This window comes from Colletotrichum chrysophilum, assembly GCF_026319265.1.
Source record: "Colletotrichum chrysophilum strain AFK26 chromosome Unknown scaffold_2, whole genome shotgun sequence".
NCBI classification, from domain to species: Eukaryota; Fungi; Ascomycota; class Sordariomycetes; order Glomerellales; family Glomerellaceae; genus Colletotrichum; species Colletotrichum chrysophilum.
This window is the reverse complement of record NW_026517289.1, coordinates 345,578-365,158: the sequence shown is the minus strand read 5'-3', so window position 1 is coordinate 365,158 and position 19,581 is coordinate 345,578. Positions and strand designations below refer to the sequence as shown.

The following is a 19,581-nucleotide window of genomic DNA, read 5'->3' as shown; positions in this document are numbered from 1 at the left end:
GCGAAGTGCAAAGTGCAGCAGTGAATGGGGAGAGGGGAGCTGGTGCAGAGGGGCAGATGCAGAGATGCAGGAGTGCAGAAGTGCAGACTCGGGCGCTGGTTGGTGCTCAGGCTGCTGCCGTGGAGGCGAGCAGGTGCAGGTAAATCCAGGTCCAGGTTCAGTGTGCGGATGCAGCCCACCAAAGAGCCACGGTCCAGTCCGGTCCCGTCCACTTAGTCTGCTTTAGATGCCACCTAAAGTAGGCATTGCCATGTACTCTGCGCCTATCCATCGTCTTACACCGGTCTCCAGCATGTCTGGCCGACAAATCAGCGCCCAGGGACGGTTTCGGATCACACGAAGCCTGCTGTTGTTGTGTCTTCAGAACCCAAGCCCCAAACTCCCAACTTTCCAAGGTCTGCGCTGATGGCGGATGCGATGAATACCTTCTATTACCTTACCTCCGAGGTTGCCTTGGGTACCCGACCTCCTTCCTCCCACAGCATCTTAGCACCAGTCTTGACGGGCCACAGCCCAGCACTAGACCGGGCCAGTGTTTTAAAGGCGTCAAGACCCAGCCCCGGAGTACGGGATAGAGGTAACTTGACGCACGTTTTAGGGCCACAGTGGCAGCCAAACGCTTGAATCTCTAGGGGGCCCTGTAGAATCGTGGGGCCACTAGTGAACATTCGTGACGGACAAAGGTGGACATGCATCCTCTACTATTTTGCAGTGCCCAGGGAAGTACCTTCTATCTAAATTCCGACATCGACGGCACGTTTTCGAGATGCCCGCTTGAAGTAAGGTACCTTACCTCACCACTCGCGCTCTGTCTTCCGTACGGCTGCCCTTTGGCCAATCTTTGTAAGTCTGCCAACGACCGTCACTCCTGTGGCCACACCTAGCCAGCCTGTCAGCTCGTCGGCGCCAGTAGCAGGCTTCGGATTGGGCTACGACACCCGAGAAACACGCCCAGCCGCATCAACCCAACTCTTTCCTTCCAACGACGTACGACCTCGTCATTTGCCTGTGTGCCTGACATCCAGTTGAATGCTTCCCGGCGACAGACGGCAAACGAAGTGAGGCAGAGAAGGCGACAGAAAGATAGAAGATCTCGTGTGGAGCGCCAACAGAGACTTCTACCGTCTCTCGTCAAAGAATACCACCCACATCGTCCAGACGTTGAAAGCAGATGTACATCAATGATCGCCCCTCACTGGCTTCTTCCACATTTCAGATAGCTCAGTCCAATCCAATCCTGTGGACTTCTCCATCACCCTCTCAACCCATCACACCAACCTCCTGGCTTCAGACAGGGGCCTGGTCGTCTGTACGTTGAAAGCTGGGACTTGGACTGATGCGATGAATCGCTTCGAGCCAACGATGGCAGAGAAATTCCACTTCTCCCGCACCGGGGCCTTGAATCGCCAAACGGGCTGGTGTCTCAGTGTCTCGCCGCCCGTCCTTATTGGCCCCTCACCCCCAACTAACCCGTGCGTCTGTGTGTATGACCTGCTTCCCGACGGGCTCCATCTGGTTGCCCAAGCGCGAAAAACCGTGCTATCGCGGGCTGCACGATGGATCCGTGGCTCGCTTGTCGCTGTTGGCTGCAATGCGCTTCCCTGTGACGGTGCTGTCTTGTGTCATGTTGATAGACGAAGAACGGGGTCCCTCAGGGCTCAACCGACCTATTCGACTCCTTTTGACTCAGTTTCTCCCAATCATGAACTCAAAAACATATTTTTCGACGAATCCCCACGCAAAGTAGCCCACGTCTTCACCTACCCATGTCCACTCGCAACAAGCAGGTTGGCATCCGATATGTCCTTTCGAGTACGGGATAAGGCGGGATAGGAAACTAGTCCGTTTGGTAACCAAGCATGCCGTCCCAAACATTGCATTTTCTGGAACTCTCACCGCTCACGGCAGCTTGTTTGGTAGAGTCCTGAAGCATCTCTGGCGTATCGCCGGCCTGGAGCCACTGTGTTGAGTAAGCTCGTCAACGTGATCAATGGTTATCGACCTCTGTAGTAACCCTGTTCCTTGGGAAGACATTGAAATTCAGCGTGGAGAGTCATGAGCCACGACCATTGAATGGCGGGTTGTGGATTAGCAGACTGGGGTAGCTAGTTTTCCTGGGATTGACCACACCCAACAGGGAAGGTAGGGGTCTCGCCTCGGGACAAGCTTAGGTAAGTTGGATTTGGGCTGGCTAAGGTATCTCGGACTAACTGATAAGATAAGAAGTATCGGATGTCGGATAATTGTAGCCAATTGAACCTGCCTGCGCGAGGCTGAGGTCCAGCGAACGAGGCGCGCAAAAGGTCCAAGCTTTCAATTATTCCCAGTGCAGCGGCGACCGAAATTTGTCTGGCGACGGGCGCATTTCTTCAGTTTTTAATCATTTTCTTCCAGCAACCATCCCAATCCTTCGACTCGAGACCTCGCGAATACGGGTTCAGCTGAAAAAATCTTCCTGCCGCAAAATCTCGCCGGCAACTCTGTCTTCGAACCTTTCATCGCGCCGAACCCGCCAGCAATCACGACGTGACATCAACCGCGTACTGCGACTGCCCTTTTTGGCGAGATCAAGATGAGCAAGTCGATGCGTGACTTCGTTGACGGCGAGGCCGAGCTCGATGATGAGGATGACGAGTCCATGGATGAAGATGCCGAGCCCGTTTCTCGCAGGAGGAACGTTGCCCCTGAGGATTCTTCCGAGGAAGAAGAAGACGACGATGACGAGGAGGAGGCGCGTAAGGTAGGGAGGACCCAGCGCCGTGCTGTAGAACCGGTCACTAATCCAAGTCTCTCCAAAGATTCGCGAAGGTTTCATCGTCGACGAGGATGAAGAGGAAGAAGGCGAGGACTCAGATGCCCAAGAACGGATCGTGAAGAGGAAGCGCGAGCACCGCGATCGGGAAGAAGAGGAGCAGCTTGACGAGGACGATTTGGAACTCATTGGAGAACAGATCGAACGTCGAGCACCCACACAAGTAGGCGCCGATCAACATGCGCCGCCTTACTCCTTACTGACAGCTACCTAGCCAAAATTCAAACGTTTGAAACGAGGACATCGAGACGAAGATGATAGAGGCCCCGAGCGACGCGGCTTGGAAGACATGTTTTCGGACGAGGACGAGGAGGCCAACGAACAAAGACACTACGGCCGAGCGAATTACCGCTCCCAAGCTGACGAATTCGATGACTTTATTGAAGAGGACTTCCCCGAGGACGAGGACGAGCGAGCGCGTCAACTCGAAGATGCAGAAGTGGCACGGCCGCGCGACAAGGGCGTGGGCGGTGTCGTGGACACCACTGGCCTTGATAAGGATGCTTTGGAGGACATGGAAGCCATTTTCGGCAACGGCGAGGACTACGACTGGGCTCTGCAGATGGAAGACGAAGAAGAGGATCGTGAGCGTGAAGAGCAAACCATCGAGCTTAAGGACGTCTTCGAGCCGTCTCAGCTGAAGGAGAAGTTGCTCACCGACGAGGACAACCAAATCCGATTTACCGACGAGCCCGAAAGATTCCAGCTGGACCGAAAGCCATTCAAGCATCTGCAAATAACTGCAGAGCAATTCAAGGAGGAAGCCAGGTGGATCGCAGCTTTGATGTGGCCCAAAAAACTTCTCCAGTCTGAACTTCATTCGCCCTTCACCAAGGCTATCGGCAAAGTTCTTGAGTTCTTCGTCGTCGACGACGTTGAAGTGCCGTACGTCTTCCAACACCGCAAGGACTACTTGATTCACGCCAAGAAAACGAAGAACCCCGACCATCGCGATGATCCCGACGCCCCTGAGTACATCGTCAGCGCCGACAAGCTGCTTACTCAGGACGACTTGTGGCGCATTCTCGAGCTTGACATCAAGTTTCGCTCTCTTATTGAGAAGCGGAACTCGCTGGAGAAGACATTTGAGAGCCTAAAAGAGTCGGCCAGCGTTAACGATGATGTCCTGACAGACATGATTTCCCAGGCTGCCACCATGGAGGAGCTGCAGGACCTCCAGGACTACCTCCACTTCCAGTACACGGCCGAGCTGAAGGACCTGTCTTCAATCAACGGGAATGGCAATCAGATGAAGCGTCCGGGTTCAAAATCGAACTTGTTTGACCGCATTCGCAGAAGCAAAGCAGCCGGCTTTGTCCGCGCTTATGGCATCACCCCTGACCGTTTCGCGCAAAACACTCTTCGAGAGGGCAACAAAGTCTTTGCTGATGATCCCAGCCAACTCCCCGATGACCTCGCTGACTCGCTCACCGATGAGGACTTCCAGACTGGTGATTCCGTTGTAAACGCTGCTCGCCAGATGTATGCGGAAGAGTTATTCGCCAACCCCCGCATGCGGAAACACTTCAGGATCAACTTCTACCAGATGGGCGAGATAAACTGTCGTCGAACGGAAAAGGGTCTGAAGAAGATCGACGAGTCGCATCCGTTCTACGAAGTCAAGTATCTCATCAACCAGACAATTGCCGATGTTGCTCGACAGCCTGAACTCTACCTCAAGATGATGAAGGCTGAGGAAGAGGGCCTCATTGAGGTCAAGTTGACTTTGGAGAATGAGGACGGCTTCAAGCGCCAATTACGCCAAGAATTTATCTCGGACAACTACAGCGAAATTGCTGATCGGTGGAATGAGGAACGTCAAAAGGTGCTTGATATCGTTGTTCCCCGCCTTTCAAAGATCATCGCCAAGGGTGTCAAGGAGTCACTTCGTACAGCGTGTCAGGAGGAGGTGCTCAAGTCTTGCCGCGAAGAGTACGCCAAGAGACTCGATCAAGCACCGTATAAGCCCAAGGGCATGATTCTCGGTACCGTGCCTCGAATCATCACGTTGTCCAACGGTATGGGAGATCCCGCCCGAGATGCCACTTCATGGGTCTCAGTCGAGGAGGATGGTCGCGTCATTGAACAGGGCAAGCTTGGCAATCTCGCGCGTGACGAAGCCACCCGTGCGGAATTTGTTGACATCGTCAACAGACGCCGCCCCGATGCCATCGGTGTCAGTGGCTTTTCCGCAGACACCCAGAAGCTTGTTAGAGATTTGGAGTCGTTGATCAACGAAAAGGGCCTGATGGGCCCTGAATTCGACGATCCTGAGCTTGGCGAATACAGGACCGAGCCCCTCGAAGTTATCATCGTCAACGATGAAGTTGCCCGTCTGTACAAGGACAGTCCGCGAGCAGTGGCTGAACACCCGACCCTTAGCCCTCTCACGAGATACTGCATCGCTCTGGCGCACTATATGCAGAACCCGCTGAAGGAATACGCTGCTCTAGGCAAGGACATTGCGTCGTTGGCTTTCCACCCTTGTCAGAACCTTCTGCCCCAAGAAAAGCTACTCAAACATCTGGAGTCAGCGATGGTCGACATGGTGAACCTGTGTGGCGTGAATATTAACGAGGCCATCGGCGATTCATACACGGCTAATTTGCTGCCTTATGTTGCTGGCCTTGGCCCGCGCAAGGCTACCAGTGTCATTAAGGCTATCAACGCGAATGGCGGATCTGTCAGCAGCAGAGACGAGCTGGTCGGTGATCCGGACAGCGGAAAACTGCCAGTCGTGGGCCCTAGAGTATGGAACAACTGCGCCAGTTTCCTGTTCATCGACTACGATGCGACAAATCCAACCTCCGATCCCCTGGACAATACTCGTGTCCACCCCGAGGACTACGAACTTGGTCGCAAGATGGCGGCTGATGCTTTGGAACTCGATGAGGAAGACGTCAAGGCCGAGACAGATCATAACGGCCCCGGGGCCATTGTCCGCAAGCTTTTCAAGGAGGACGAACAGGAGAAGGTCAATGAGCTCATTTTGGAGGAGTATGCCGAGCAGCTGGAGCGGAACTACAGTCAAAGGAAGCGCGCGACCCTCGAAACCATCCGAGCCGAATTGCAAGCGCCGTACGAAGAACTCCGACGCAACTTTGCCGCACTTGGCGCGAACGAGATTTTCACAATGTTTACTGGCGAGACGAAGGACACTCTTGCTCAGGGCATGATCATTCCGGTGAACGTTCGGGTTGTGAAGGACGACTTTGCGATTGTGAAACTCGACTGCGGTATTGAGGGTCGTATCGAGTCGCACGATGGCCCCGACGGCGTACGGGTACGAGGCATTCTCTCGACGGGGCAAACGGTACAAGCCAAGGTTCTGGATGTGAATTACAAGGACTTTATTGCCAAGCTCTCCGCCCGCGATGCCGAAGTCAAGCGCCCGTACAAGCGGCAGCTCTACCACGGTCATGGGCAGTGGGATGACAGACTCGAGGCAGCCGATAAGGAAGAGCTGCGTGAGAAGGATAAGACCACGGGTCGCACTCAGAGAGTCATCAAGCACCCCATGTTCAAGCCTTTCAATGGTTTGGAGGCAGAGCAATGGCTTGGTACTCAGCCAGCCGGAGAAGTCATCATCCGTCCCTCTTCCAAGGGCAACGATCATCTTGCTATTACCTGGAAGGTCGCCGACGGTGTCTTCCAGCATGTTGATGTCTTGGAATTGCAAAAAGATAATGAGTTCTCGGTCGGCAAGCTGCTCAAGGTGGGCGGAAAGTTCACCTACAAGGATCTTGACGAACTGATCCACGAGCACATCGAGGCCATGTCTAGAAAGGTGGACGAGATGATGCAGCACGAAAAGTTCGAGAAGCGCTCCAAGCCAGACCTCGGTAAGTTGACCTGTAATTCTTTTGACAAGCTGTCGATCAAAGCTAACAATGTTTGCAGAGAAATGGCTTACAACGTACATTGACGCCAACCCCAACCGATCCGCCTACGCCTTCTGCATCGACACTAAGCACCCTGGCTATTTCTGGCTCTGCTTCAAGGCCAGCCGTTCGTCGCGAGTCAACTCCTGGCCTGTCCGCGTCATTCCCGGTGGCTTCGAGCTGCTGAAACAGGCCTACCCCGACATGAGAGCGCTCTGCAACGGCTTCAAGATTCGGTACCAGACTGAGATCACCAAGATGCAGAAGGGCGGTAGATAGGTTCCCCCCTCCGAGTCGAGGGATTACAGAAGAGGCGTTGCGAACATCGGCAGCTACTACTGAGACTGATGATGATGGGCGAGGCACTTGGTGACGAGAAAATTACTGCAGTCGGGGAATGAGACGTCGCCTGCGCCCAAGCCGACGGTGGCGGCTATTTGTTTATTTTAGTATTTTCCAGGGCAATTCCGGAAACGTTGGACGAGATGGGAAGGGGGCGAAGAGCGGAAGATCAAGATCAATCAGCATTCATGTAAAAGTATTACCTAAAAGCTCAGAAGGCTCAGGGCCATAGATAAAAAAAATATTGGCGTCTATTGATGAACATCCGTCTATGATCTGGCGTGAAGTACTCGAGGTGATCTCGCTTGCTGTAGAAAGTTCGCATGTGCCGAATGCCTTGGGGTCCAACATGTATATCCCGTGCCTGTGGTCGTAGAACAGTGTAGGTAGGCATATGAGGAGGTTACGTTCGAGCCTCAGCAACAGCGCCTGGAACAAATGGCCGTGAATATGCCCAGTATTGGTACAGCAGTTATACCAGCTGAAACACAGAGATCATGCTTATCGAGCGTTAGAGCCTTTGGTCTCGAATCCCTTTTTATCTCTTTCTTCGCTTGGTTTTTTTTCGGGTCTTTGTCTGGTTCCTGCCTCTCAAGGAAAGGGTCGAGATTGTGGAATATCTGTGAGAGCCCTCCCCATGCAGCGATCCTCACGAACATGCCGATGATAGAAATGACAAGTGTTTAGAGAACCACGGTAAGTAACTGTTCAGGCAATGCAAGGGCAATGTAATCCACTAGGCAAACGGAGAGAGGGAACATTAGTGACAAACTCCAATCGTATTATTGAATAGAAAAGCTGTCTTCACCAGAAGCGAAATTCTATGTACACAACGTCTAAAATTTAGATTCTATGTGAAGCAGATTTGTGACAAAAGGAACGTAATGTGCCTCCAAACGAGACAATAGCATATCCATTTCCCGGATCATTTATCCAGGAATCATATCATGACACCTTTACAGAACGAAGACGGCAAAAGCGCCGACCGCCATGAGAGCAAAGCTGACGCCAGCCTGGACGGCGTTGTTGGTGATGACGGGCTTCGTCGTCGCCGGGCAGCTGGCGCCGGAGCAAACCGTAGTGGAAGCGCCAGGGGCGGTGCCAGAGGCCTTGGCGCTGGACACGGTGGATGACTTGGTGACCGCGGTGGTGGAGTTGCTGTAAGTGTTGCCGTTATTGCTCTTGTTTGTGTTGCTGCCACCGCCGTTGTTGCTGTTGTTGCTCTTGTTCGTATTGCTGCCGCCCGTGGTCTTAGCAGGAGTGGTGCTGACAGTGATAACCTTGGTGACCTTGGTCGCGGGGGTGGTCTTGGGGGTGGCCGGAACACCAGGGGTCGTGACCTTTGTGACGGTCTTGGTCGTGACGCTGCCGATGGGGCAGTTGGGGACGGAGGCAGGGCATTTGGTGATGGTGTAAGTCGTGGTGTAGACCTTGGTAGAGACCTTGTTGTTGCTGCCTCCGTTGGCGGGCTTAGTGGTTGTCTTGGGGGTCGTCTTGGGCGTGGGAGTGATGACCTTGGTGGTGACCTTCGTAGTCACGCTGCCGATAGGGCAGTTGGGGACGGAAGACGGGCACTTAGTGATGGTGTAGGTCTTGGTGAGGACGGTGGTCCTGACGCCAGGGGGGGTCGTCTTGGTGGTGGGTTTGGTGGTGTTTTTGTTGACCTTTGTGGTGGCCTTCGTGGTGTTGCTCTTGTTCACCTTGGTCGAAGCCTTGCCATTGCCCTTGGCGGAGGTAGTCTTGACCGCGGCGGTGACGGGGCAAACGGTAGTGTAGAGGGCAATGGTCTTGGTCACGACGGCGCCGACTGGGCAGTTTGTGACGGTTGGGGCGCAAGAGGTCACAGTGGAAACCTGGGTGGTGAAGACTGTTGAGGTAGTCAACTGGACGACGGAGGACGAAGAGACAACAGGGGTGGGAGCGGGGATGACGGAAGTCTGGTTCCAGTTGTTGGTGATGGTCGAGAACGCGCTGGCGGTTCCAGAGACGGGACCAGTGCCAGCGTCGGTGACAGAGCCGGAAGCAGAGGCAGCAGCAGAAGAGACGGAAGCTGCGCTGGACCCGGAGCCGGATGCTTGGGAAGAAGCAGAAGCGGACGCGGAAGCGGAAGCAATGTCGGAGGAAGCAGAGCCAGAGGCTGTGGCAGATCCGGAAGCAGCGGCAGAGCCAGAGGCTGTGGCAGATGAGGCAGAGCCTGAGGCCTGAGCAGAGGCGGAGCCGCTGACCGAAGCAGACGCAGTGGCACTGGCACTAGCAGAATCGGTGGCAGAGAGGCTAGAAGCCGATGCGCTGGCGGAAGAAGACTGGCTGGCAGATGCGGAGGCGGAGGCGGAGGAAGAAGCGGACGAGGACGCCGTGGAAGAGGCAGAGGAAGAGACAGTGGAGGAAGTCTGACCGCCCTCCTTGAAGATGCGGATGTCCTTGACCTTGAAGTATGTGTCGCTGAAAGCCGATGGGTTCGTAGCGGCGTAGGTAGAGCAAACAGCATGGCCTGTGGCGGCCTTGCATTCGCTACCCCAGACGCCATCATTTCCGGCAAGCACACCACACATGCCGATGTTAATGACGAGTCTCTGGTCCTTGAAGTGGCTGTTGATGTTGCAGGCATCGTTGGCGATCAGCATGCTGGGAGTGCCCCAGGTGGCGGTGTCAGGGGAGTCGGAGTTGACGTTGTCCGGAACCGAGCCCCATCGCCAGGAGAAGAACTTGATGTAATCATCGGTCCACTCAACAGCGTAGACACCGCCATCGGAGGAGCCGTAGGGGTCAGAGGAGGTGGTCGAGGTTGTGCAACCTTGGTTGGAATACTGGTTGGGCGCCTCCTGATCACAGTTGGGCGTGTCCACCTGGGCAGTCTGTCCAGTCGAGCTGATGAGGCACTGGCCTTGTTCCGAGGACTTGTAGGTGTGAGCGGCGGGCTTGTTGACCTTGTTAAGGTTCCAGCCTTCGAACCAATCGAGCTCTCCCTTCGTGGGCCAAGGCGAACCGTACGACCAGCTTTGCCAATGTTAGTACCGATGTTGACAACAGTGTAACTAACAGACTTACAAGGCAGGCCAAGCACCACAGACGGGCTTGGGCAAGTGGGAGAAGCGAGCGACAATCAGAGCCTTGTTGTAGACTTCCTTGCTCTCAAGTCTCACACTGGAGCGACCAACTCCAGGGAACTGGGTGATACTCTTGGCGTCGAGGCCCAGGTAGATCTCGCCACCGGCGGTGGACGCGAGACCCAGGGCTTGGGCATCCGCCTGGGAGCGGTAGTTGATGTAGCCCGAAGTTGGGTCGACGTCGTTGTAGTTCGAGGTGTTGTAGTTGCTCTCGAAGAAGGTGAACTTGCTGAAGAAGTTGGTCGAGTCGTACGTATCGGCCAGAGAAAACTTCTTGGCAGCAACATCACCAGCCAAGGCCAAGGCAGCAGTGCCGATGGTAACGAGCGAAGGGGCCATTTTGAGCGGCATTAAGATTATTGAAACGAGAGACTAGGTATTAGGTGTCTGTAAAAACGAGTGACTTGACGAAAGATACGTCGTTGGACGAGCAAGGTGGCTCTGGAGGTTGCTGGACGGCACAGGAGTTGTCGAGGTGCTGCGTGAAGAGGGAAGGGAAAAGGAAACCCTTGTCGAGTGGACAAGGTGCCCTCTTATGAAGCCCTTGGTTGCACATCGCGAGTGTGTGGTTGAAAGACTCTCTCTGCTGGCAAGTCGGGCACTTACACGCGGGTAGGGGGCACAGCGGCATCGAGGCAAGCCGGCCTAGTGAGGGCCGGGCTTCTCCTGGAAGGGGTAGCTCTCGATGGCCTGGCAAGCTCTGCAAAATCGGGTAGGGGTCGCTTGGTCGAGCAATTGGGGCCCAGAAAGGAAAAGCCTATGTTGAATAAGGCCTCACGATAGCAGCTGGGAAGCACGCGAGAGTCCAATAATGGCGGCTTCGGAGCCAAGCGCCGTAAGGTCCGGGCACAAGTTCGGTGGAGGTTCCTTTCCTGCGGGTCAGGTCTGCGGGAAAGGGGCCCGGGAAATTGCGAAAAAGGCAATGATTGACAGCGATTGGAGGGATCCCGCGATGGCTGCCACGGGGCGCCGCGATATGTTGCCAGGGTCGCGAGTGTGTCGCCCGATGTGCTAACTTGAAGTGACCGTAGCGTCGTGACTATTCGAACGTGGTACAGAACGCAAGCCTTCAGCGACAGCCGCACCTAGTGGCGTTGCGGCTATCTGGTTGTTAACTGTGACTCAGAACCACCCTCCCCTTTCCTACGACACGTTGTCTGGGTCGCCGGATGCACTTGTCAAGTTGGCGTGATGTCTAATGCAGGTACGTGATAACGGCCAGCAGAGGCAGGTGTTCGTCAGACATAGTTGCTGTTCTGGGCTGTGCCACATAATTCAATATTCTCCCCCGCGGCGTAGAAAATCATGAGTCGTTCGAGGTGCTTTCCTGCGATCAATTTCCACTTGCTTCGACATTTCTTTTCGACATACACGTGCAATGCCAAGGTCATTGAGCAACAGGACTCTTGAATAGTCAATAGAGATTTGAGACATGAGGCTTCAGGTGAGAGATGGACGTCGATGAAGCCTTCCGCCTGGTGGCTATTCTGGGAGAGCTGAAGGAGTACGGAGCGTCAATGCGGCTATCACTTGGCACCGTCACAGCGCTCAGAGAGGGAAGAATATGGGCGAGTTGTGAACATCTTGGTGGGATAGTGAGGGGTTTACTCCGTTGATGCCAAGTGAAAATCTCAGGTCGGCCACCAGTTTTGAGCTATGCCCAAATAGAGCCAACGCCGAGCCAAAAAGCTGCTTTAAGCCTTTAGACCACAGTTCAACCACGATAACCCAAAAGCAATGGCATCGTGCCGGGGTTGTTAAATTACCAAGCTGTGGTCATGCGGCAAAGTATGCGAAAGTCGTGTATGCGAAGGGACTTTGGTCACTGAACCTGCAGCACAGCAGGCAGCAGCAGCCAAGGGAATCTGGTTTTCGATCCTGTCTCGCACGAAACAGAATTTGCACCTGGCCCCCTCCCACGTCGAGTCGTGCGAGAAGCCGATGGCATGGGAGCGCCATCGCGTCCGGTAGACTGTTCACTAGAACCAACGGACGGAGCAGCATGATACCACCGCCCGGCGCTAAAACAAGACTTGTCTGCCGAATGAGGGTGTTCGAAGCAAAATAGACGACGCACTTGCATTGGAATGGGATCGAGAAAAAACTGCACCACGTACTATTCAGGAGGCTTGATTGACCGCCTAGGGCCTGGGATAAGCTAATGGGAGCTAAACCATACTCCTGGGTCTGCTTGAACAAAAGCCCAATTATTGGAAACGTCTGGACGAAATTTTCGATTTGCCGGCAAGCACGTGGCTTTGAGATGTTTCTGCCGAAGGGCATTAGACGGCGTGGCGGCCGCCAAACCGGCCTCCTTCCATGACTATCTGAGCCTGTTGATCCTCTTTTTCGACTGGACTGAATACATGGCCGTCTTCTTCTTTTACTCCTATTCGTGTCGGCTGCTTTTGGTAACATCTCCGCAGAGTGTTTGATGATTGGCCTGATGGCGGTTGAGATTCGTATGGTAGGCGCATGCGAACCTGCTTGGGGTGATGCAATTGTGACCGTCTTGTTGGTTTGATCAAGCCATCGCAATCTGGATTCAGTCAGCCTCATCCAAGCAAGTGTTAGGCGGGAAAGACTATGGGCAAATCCTGCTTGAATTCAGACAAATTTGAGAAGATATGATAACGCGGTGTTTGTCGGCACTGCACCAACAGATCCAGAGCATGTCTTTCACTTCTAGGTGCTTCGCTGGCCCCGCGTGCGTCATCATGGTCAAGACAAAGTCAGAAGAAATCGCACGTAACTTACATTATACAGGTGCTTAGAAGCAGGGGTATCTTTGTGTAGTTGGTTGCAAGAAAGGCCTTCCGCGGCGTCATGTCTCGGGCCTGAACTTGCCGCGCTTCTCCCTCATAGCGTCAACCTTCTTTCGGTCCTCGTCGAATCTCTGCATCAAGGCAGCCTGCTCCGCCTTGCGACGCTCGCGCATTTGGAAGCGGTAGAAGTCGGTTGTCTCTGACTTCTTCTTGGCTGCCTTGTCCACCATCTTCTGGCGAGCCTCCTCGGCCTCGTTCTTGCTCGCCGGAGCAGCACGACCACCGCGCGTAACAGTAACGAAGCCGTCTTCGTCCGGCTCGTTGCGTAACCTCTTGGCCATTTCCTGTGCCTCCTTCTCCTTGCGGTTGAAGACGTTAAAGAATGCGTGAACTGACTTCTGCGTCGCCACCTTGTCGCAGCGAGAGAGTTGCAGATGGGTCGAGATCCATTGCGATCCGAGTTCAGATAGGTCTTTCGACACACCCTCACCCCAGACGGGGTACTTCTTCGACTTGTTCGCCTTCTTGATCGCCTTCAACACGAGCTCGACACTCTTGTCATCGGCCAGAAGAACGATGGCGCTGCTGCCGCTCTTTCGAAGCCTCCTCGTCCAAATATCCGGCAGCCGTGCCACTTCTTCCTCCTTCGCTCTTTCCTCCGCTTCCTGCTCGCCGCGCTTGCGCTTCTTGCCAAAGTTCGAGACTTTCACGGCCTGGGCTGGGTCAATGGCGGTCGCGGCTTTTCGCTCATCTTCGAATGCGATGCCCTCGAAGCGGCCGGGTCCGACGAGAGCGGCAAACACTTGGCGAAAATGGGCCTCGGTGCTGTCTACTGGTACATTCTTCAAGAACAGGCTTCGATCGTCGATCTCGGTAGGGATCTTGGGCGCGTTTCGTCGAACGCGGATTTCGTGTACGGCGTTGACGGGACAAGACGGAAGAGCGGGAATCTTGACGGGGAGGAGGACGAAGCCGTCTCCTTGAGACTCGGTTGATGGCATCTGGGCGACAGCGGGCGGGCCGAGCAACGTCAAAAAAGTCTTGTCGTGTTCTCTACGGAGAATGCAAGCATAGCAGCTTCCAAAAATCTCAATCCACTGGGAAAAAGTTTAGGTGGGGCCGAGTCCTGCTTATCGATTGCGACTTACTGGTCTGTGCGTCTTTCTCGGTCAAGTTCGGTCAAGTTCGGTGACTTCGCTGCATCGACGGCACCGATGCAATCTGTGAACTCACCGGAAGTAACACTGACTGCCTCAATAGTTTCTGAAATAAATTGATTCGTTCTGCATCATATCTCGATCGCTATTCTTCCGATACCACGGCTCACGCAGCTCAGCATCGATCCCGCCTTCTCTTCAGGAGATAATGCTGTGCCCCTGTGGGCGACCCGACCAGACTTCAACACTACCTTGCACGTTCCGCAATTTCCGACCTCACAGCTACTTTCCAAGTCGCCGATATCACGCTTTACTACCTCCAGAAGCGTTTCCTCTTCGCTGACTTTGAGAACCTTGCCGTCTCGATTTGACACCTCCACCTCGAATGGATCGCCAGTCGTATCAGCAGCAAAAGCCTCGTAGTGGACGTCAGTGGCATCAAGGCCACTTTGTTCCGCCGCCTTCTTCGCCGCCTCCATCATACGTGTCGGTCCGCAAACATAGACGTGGCTGTTCCACTTGAGAGTCCGCATGATCTCGCCGATATCCATTCTTTCTCCTTTGGAACCATCATAGATGCGGGCGCTCTTGCCAAAAGACTCAAGGCGCGAGCGGAACGGCACATCATCGGCCGAGCGGATGCCGTAATGTAACTCAAAATTGTAGTGGACTGAATGGTAGGCCTCCATGAGCGCCATGAAGGCGGTAATGCCGATCCCGCCGACGATGAAGACGTGGTTGCTAGACGCACTGGCAACCTTCACATCTGTAGTGATCCGACCGACTTGGACGATGTCGCCAACGTTGGCAGATTCGTGAAACCAACGAGAGCCTCCGCGGCTATCGTCTTCGAGCGCGATGCCCAGTTCGAATCTTTTGGGTTCGCCAGAGACAATGGAGTAGGATCGTAGCAGTCCGTTGGGAAGCTTGATCTTCGTATGGGCGCCTTCCATGTCGACCTCGGGTTGAGCATCGCCACTGACAGATTCCAAAGTGAATGAAGAAACCCGAGATGTTTCCCTCTTCTTCTCGACAATTTTGTAGTCGCGCCATTCTTCACCCTTGTCCTTCGTCTTTTTCGCCTGGGCCTTCGCCTTGGCCACTCGCCGCTGGAACGCGCCACGACTCTCCTTCCCCATCTCTTCAATTTGCGCCAGCTCTTCGTTCATCTGCAAGTTGCTCTGGTCTCTATGCAGGAACTCCTGCACCCTCTCAATAGTCCATGCTGGCCACTTGCGCTCGACAAGCTTAATCTCGTCGCCGGCCTTGACGGTGCCCTCCTTTAGAACACGGTAGTACCAGCCAGTTCTGCTCGTCTTGTACGTGTTCGGGGCGAAGTTTTTGAGTTGGAAGCGGTGGTTGAGCTTGAAGCAAGGCTGTCGAGGCAAGCTTACTTGCAGCACAACCTCGTCGCCGACGGCAATGACATCGCCAATGCAGACATTGCGCTCGTTCATGTGCTTAGTGACGAAGTTCTCGCCAAAGCCGCCCGGCTGGAAGCGATCTGCGGCTGCGGGAAATTCGGTCTGCCATCCGGGGTAGTGCGACGAACAATCTGCAGACTGACTGTGAGTTGGATGTGCTATCGCCGTGAGAGATGGTAAGCCACTTACATCCATGGATCGCCTTATCGACACCTCCGTGAAATGTCGGGTCGTGCTCGTCATCCTCAAGGCCGAGGAACGAGACTCGAATGGGTCCGTTGCGCAGGTTCTTGTCTATCCCCGATTCGATCTCTAAACCCGGCATCTTCTTCATGGTGCTTGTCCGGACCTCTAAAAGAGTGTCGCTGACGAAAGGCGCTCTGAGGTCGACTTGCTCTGAGGCACCCATGGCTGCGATTGAGTTACGACTGTCAGGGTAAAATGGGTCTGGGATTCAATTGAGGTGTAGGAGTGTGTGAAAAAGAAGGGAAAGAAGTCGTGAGAAAGGAATTCAGGATTAGATCTTGATCCAACCCAGCCGGAACGGTCGATGACAGCCAGCCCTGGGTCCGTGTCAAAAACGAGCTACACACGGTACCCGACACCGTGAAGCGCGGCGGCGGGGTGGGGTATGCGACACTGAAGCATCATCGTCAAAGGGTTGCGGGGTTCTTCTGTGATGCACATCTGGCCGACTCGGGAACTGATTCTCAAATCCCGCGCGGAACTGTCAGTAACAGCAGTGCTGAAGCACGACACCATGCTTCTGTCAGCCTGGGCCCAGTAACTCATGCCATGCGGGGGACTGGAAACAGAGGAACAGTTCTGCTGATTATCAATGGCGCCCTTCGGTGGATCTTCAAAACATTCGTGAACCTCGGACGTGTGTTTTGCCAGCAGTGTGAAGGAGGGGTAGCTTTGTCGGTCTTGTGCGAAGAATTAACGTAAATAGGCGTTGGGGCCGGGATGCCATGGAGATTTGCCCATTTCATCATTTGTAATCAGTGCCAACAGGCCTGGCTATCTTTATGGGCTGGCGGAAGAACTTTGGTCGCTTACCGAACTCGCAGAATAAGCGCCTGACTACGTATTTCAACAATGCCCGCCTTCATATCTGACGTAGACACCTAAGTAAGGTAGATCGTCGATGCGTTAGACTGGACCCATAAATCCCGATGGACTATGGAGCTCCGGCCCGGCGCCCGGTTACACAGCGAATGTTCATGGATGCCGCCATGAGATCTCCTCAACGACACCCGAATATAAGGCTGGCAGAAAGGCGCTCACTTTCCCCAATGAGCCGAGATATTTTGGTATAGTTGGTCAATGATCCGACATATCGCACTGGCAGCGGCCACATTCTCAGCACTTTCGGCGCATAATGCCTCGTGGAAAACTGGTGGGTAGGTGGGGCGCCTTTTACCGCAAAGGCATCATGGCGATACTGCCTTAAGAATTGAATCTTGTACAACCTCGTGCAAGTGCGAAAAGTTTTATCACAGTTTCGAATACAGGTGTAGTGTGATGCGGTCAGATCCGTCCTATCTAAGATCAATCACGGCCTTCAAAGTCCAGGCCTGTCTCCTGGAAGATGACATCTCGTGAGCATACAATTGCGCCCAACCATTAGGTATTTGAGCTCGAAGTAGCACAGCTCATGTGGTAGGTAGACTAGGTGTCACGCCCCTCGTCGAGATTTTGATTTCATTCGCTTGAGTCGACGGCCCTGTACCTCTGGAAGGGGCGTAAAGCTCGGCCCGAGTAGACTAGCAAGATGAAGTTGTATTATCGGAAGAGATAGGGACAGTAACCGCAGCCTGCTTCTGTACTCGGTTTCATGCGCCGTACGAATGTCACTTGACATGTTCTTTAGCTTCGAGAATCGTCGGGCACCGGTCAGCGAATGGAGTCACGCCACATAGTTGTTCCCTGAAGAAACAATTGGCAGTTTTGAGCAAGTTCACCCGGCCATGGGTTAGACTGGCGGTCAATCACGATATTTGTTCGGATATACATAGCTGGAAAAATCTTCAAGTCTCCACTGACGAGACTCTTCCCTGTCATCTTTGCAGCTGTGAAGCCGAGCCTCACAGTTACACCAAGATGATAGGATATGGGGCATCCAACCTCCACAGCCTCAAAACTTTCGAGACTTTGGACTCGCTGAACCTCGTTGCAAGGTCCTTTTGTTGATTTAGCGTGTACCATTGGAAGCGGGCGCAGACTTTGGAATTTCAAGGAGCTAACATTCATTACCCCATCGACCCTAGATCAAAGGCTTCTGGCATGCTCAAATTCATCTAGAGGACATGATTAGTTGAGGTAAGACAACTAATACAGTAGTGGGGCCTGTGAGAAATCCAGCAACGCTCTGCACAAACATACGAGGTGTGAGGCATCGTAATGGTCATAAACGGGCGTCCGGCGATGGATTTGGAGGTGTTAAGACGGAACCAGCGTGGACAAGAAAAATAATGGCGGGGAGACGGATCCCCGAATTCTTGAGGCTGAAATCCTGTGAAGAGGAGGTGAGGGACGATCTGCCCGGGATGAGTGAGACAGGGTATTTATTAGTGTTCCAATGTGTTAGCGACATTTTCAATACAAATGATTGGCCCAGTTGCTGCAAGGGGGATCCCAGATGAAAAGGCTGGGGGTAGTACCAGGCAATAGCGCACTTTGTACACACTATGTACCAACTCCGATGAACGGCTTTTCTGCAAGCAGATCAAGGGGCGCAGGAACCCTTTCATGGATCCATTAATCAGGCTGAGAGCCTCAAATCCCTCAGTCAAGTGCTGCCCGCTAATTTCTCCCAAACATTCTCGAGTTCGGCACGTTGTACTTGTTCTGGACAAGTGTTCGGTTTTCAGCCGCTGATCCTGCGCTCCCTTCAGATTAAGCAAGTGCTTCCAGAGATTGCGGCTCTGCTCCGGCAAGCCCTTTCAACTTCGATGACCTGACATCAGCTAATGGAGCTGTCAATGACGGTCAGTTCCAGCCACCCTGGAAAGAGACTATCACGCTATTCCCAACAAAGCGGCAGGCTATGAAGTTGGGCGACATGAGGCTCTGCTCTGCTCTGCTCAGTGCCGACCCTAGGGCGGTACTCTGTATAAAGCACCTCTGTGCTGTTTCCTCATTGAAGGAGCATGGAGTTCCGGCTGCCGTACCCCATCATGCACCACGTCGCCTGATACGCTGTTCTCCTTCGCGCGTGGCACCCCATATTCTTGACCTGATACAAGTTTATTATTATTTGCCTTATGTCGTCGTGCGAACCACCCAACAACATCTTTCACTTTTCTCGGATGGTCTTGGAACGGGTTTACGGCAGCCATCAAATTTGCGAGGATGCAACGGCTGCCTATCGAGATAATGACCTACATCACCAATCCTCTAGGTTTACATGACATATTCAACCTCGCTCTTACCTGCCGACAATTCAGTTACTTGATCACTAATGACGATATCTGTAAGACCGCACTCGAGGTAGCGCAGAAAAGTTCCGTATCTGAAGACTTTTGCAGTCCCTTGCTGACTTGGTGGCTTAGACTCATGCTTCGTATTCAGCTGAGCTCCGGGTTGCCCGGTCATCTAAACAATATGCCCGCGTTTTTCGCCGACTGGTCAAAAGCAGAGATGCTATCGTCACAGCCACACCTTACTCAGTAGCCGTCGTGGCCTGCGCCAATGATTTCATCTACTGCAACGGCATGCTCTGCTATACTCTCGGCCCCGAGCGACTCCGTGTTCTCGATCTCCACAATTCTGGATCTGTGGAGTTTGTAATCGATACTGTCGCATTGCTTCGATCCGTTCCAGATGAGAACCTCGGAAACAATAGCTACAAGTTTCGCCCCATACATTATGCCGAGGGTATAGTGTCATGCCTCTATACTCCGCCCAAAATCGAAGGTCGCAGCCGTCTTCTCGTGCTGAACTTGCACGAGCGGAAGTTGCTCACATGCCATCGTCTCGAATCGCACCAAAAGCTATTCGTGCGCAACACCCAGAATTACTTATATTATGGAACTCATTCCTTTGTCGGGGACGATGGCTTCAAGCGATGGGTACTGAAGCATTTTAGCAT

General features: G+C 53.7%; 4 protein-coding genes across 4 annotated transcripts; 1 reads left to right on the top strand and 3 right to left on the bottom strand.

Annotated features, from left to right (window-relative positions):
• Positions 1 to 2,572: 2,572 nt before the first annotated feature.
• Positions 2,573 to 6,972, top strand: SPT6 (Transcription elongation factor spt6; the record flags this gene model as incomplete). Its single annotated transcript, XM_053173453.1, has 4 exons — positions 2,573 to 2,740; positions 2,799 to 2,975; positions 3,027 to 6,654; positions 6,713 to 6,972. 4 exons carry the CDS (start codon positions 2,573 to 2,575, stop codon positions 6,970 to 6,972), a joined length of 4,233 nt encoding a protein of 1,410 aa, XP_053042501.1.
• Positions 6,973 to 7,991: 1,019 nt separating this feature from the next.
• Positions 7,992 to 10,481, bottom strand: COL26b_000484 (uncharacterized protein; the record flags this gene model as incomplete). Its single annotated transcript, XM_053173452.1, has 2 exons — positions 7,992 to 10,032; positions 10,084 to 10,481. 2 exons carry the CDS (start codon positions 10,479 to 10,481, stop codon positions 7,992 to 7,994), a joined length of 2,439 nt encoding a protein of 812 aa, XP_053042500.1.
• Positions 10,482 to 12,966: 2,485 nt separating this feature from the next.
• On the bottom strand, positions 12,967 to 13,908 carry COL26b_000483 (uncharacterized protein; the record flags this gene model as incomplete). Its single annotated transcript, XM_053173451.1, has 1 exon — positions 12,967 to 13,908. One exon carries the CDS (start codon positions 13,906 to 13,908, stop codon positions 12,967 to 12,969), a length of 942 nt encoding a protein of 313 aa, XP_053042499.1.
• Positions 13,909 to 14,195: 287 nt separating this feature from the next.
• Positions 14,196 to 15,897, bottom strand: COL26b_000482 (uncharacterized protein; the record flags this gene model as incomplete). Its single annotated transcript, XM_053173450.1, has 2 exons — positions 14,196 to 15,574; positions 15,678 to 15,897. The coding sequence occupies 2 exons, from the start codon at positions 15,895 to 15,897 to the stop codon at positions 14,196 to 14,198; spliced, it is 1,599 nt and encodes a 532-aa protein (XP_053042498.1).
• Between the last annotated feature and the right edge of the window lie 3,684 nt (positions 15,898 to 19,581).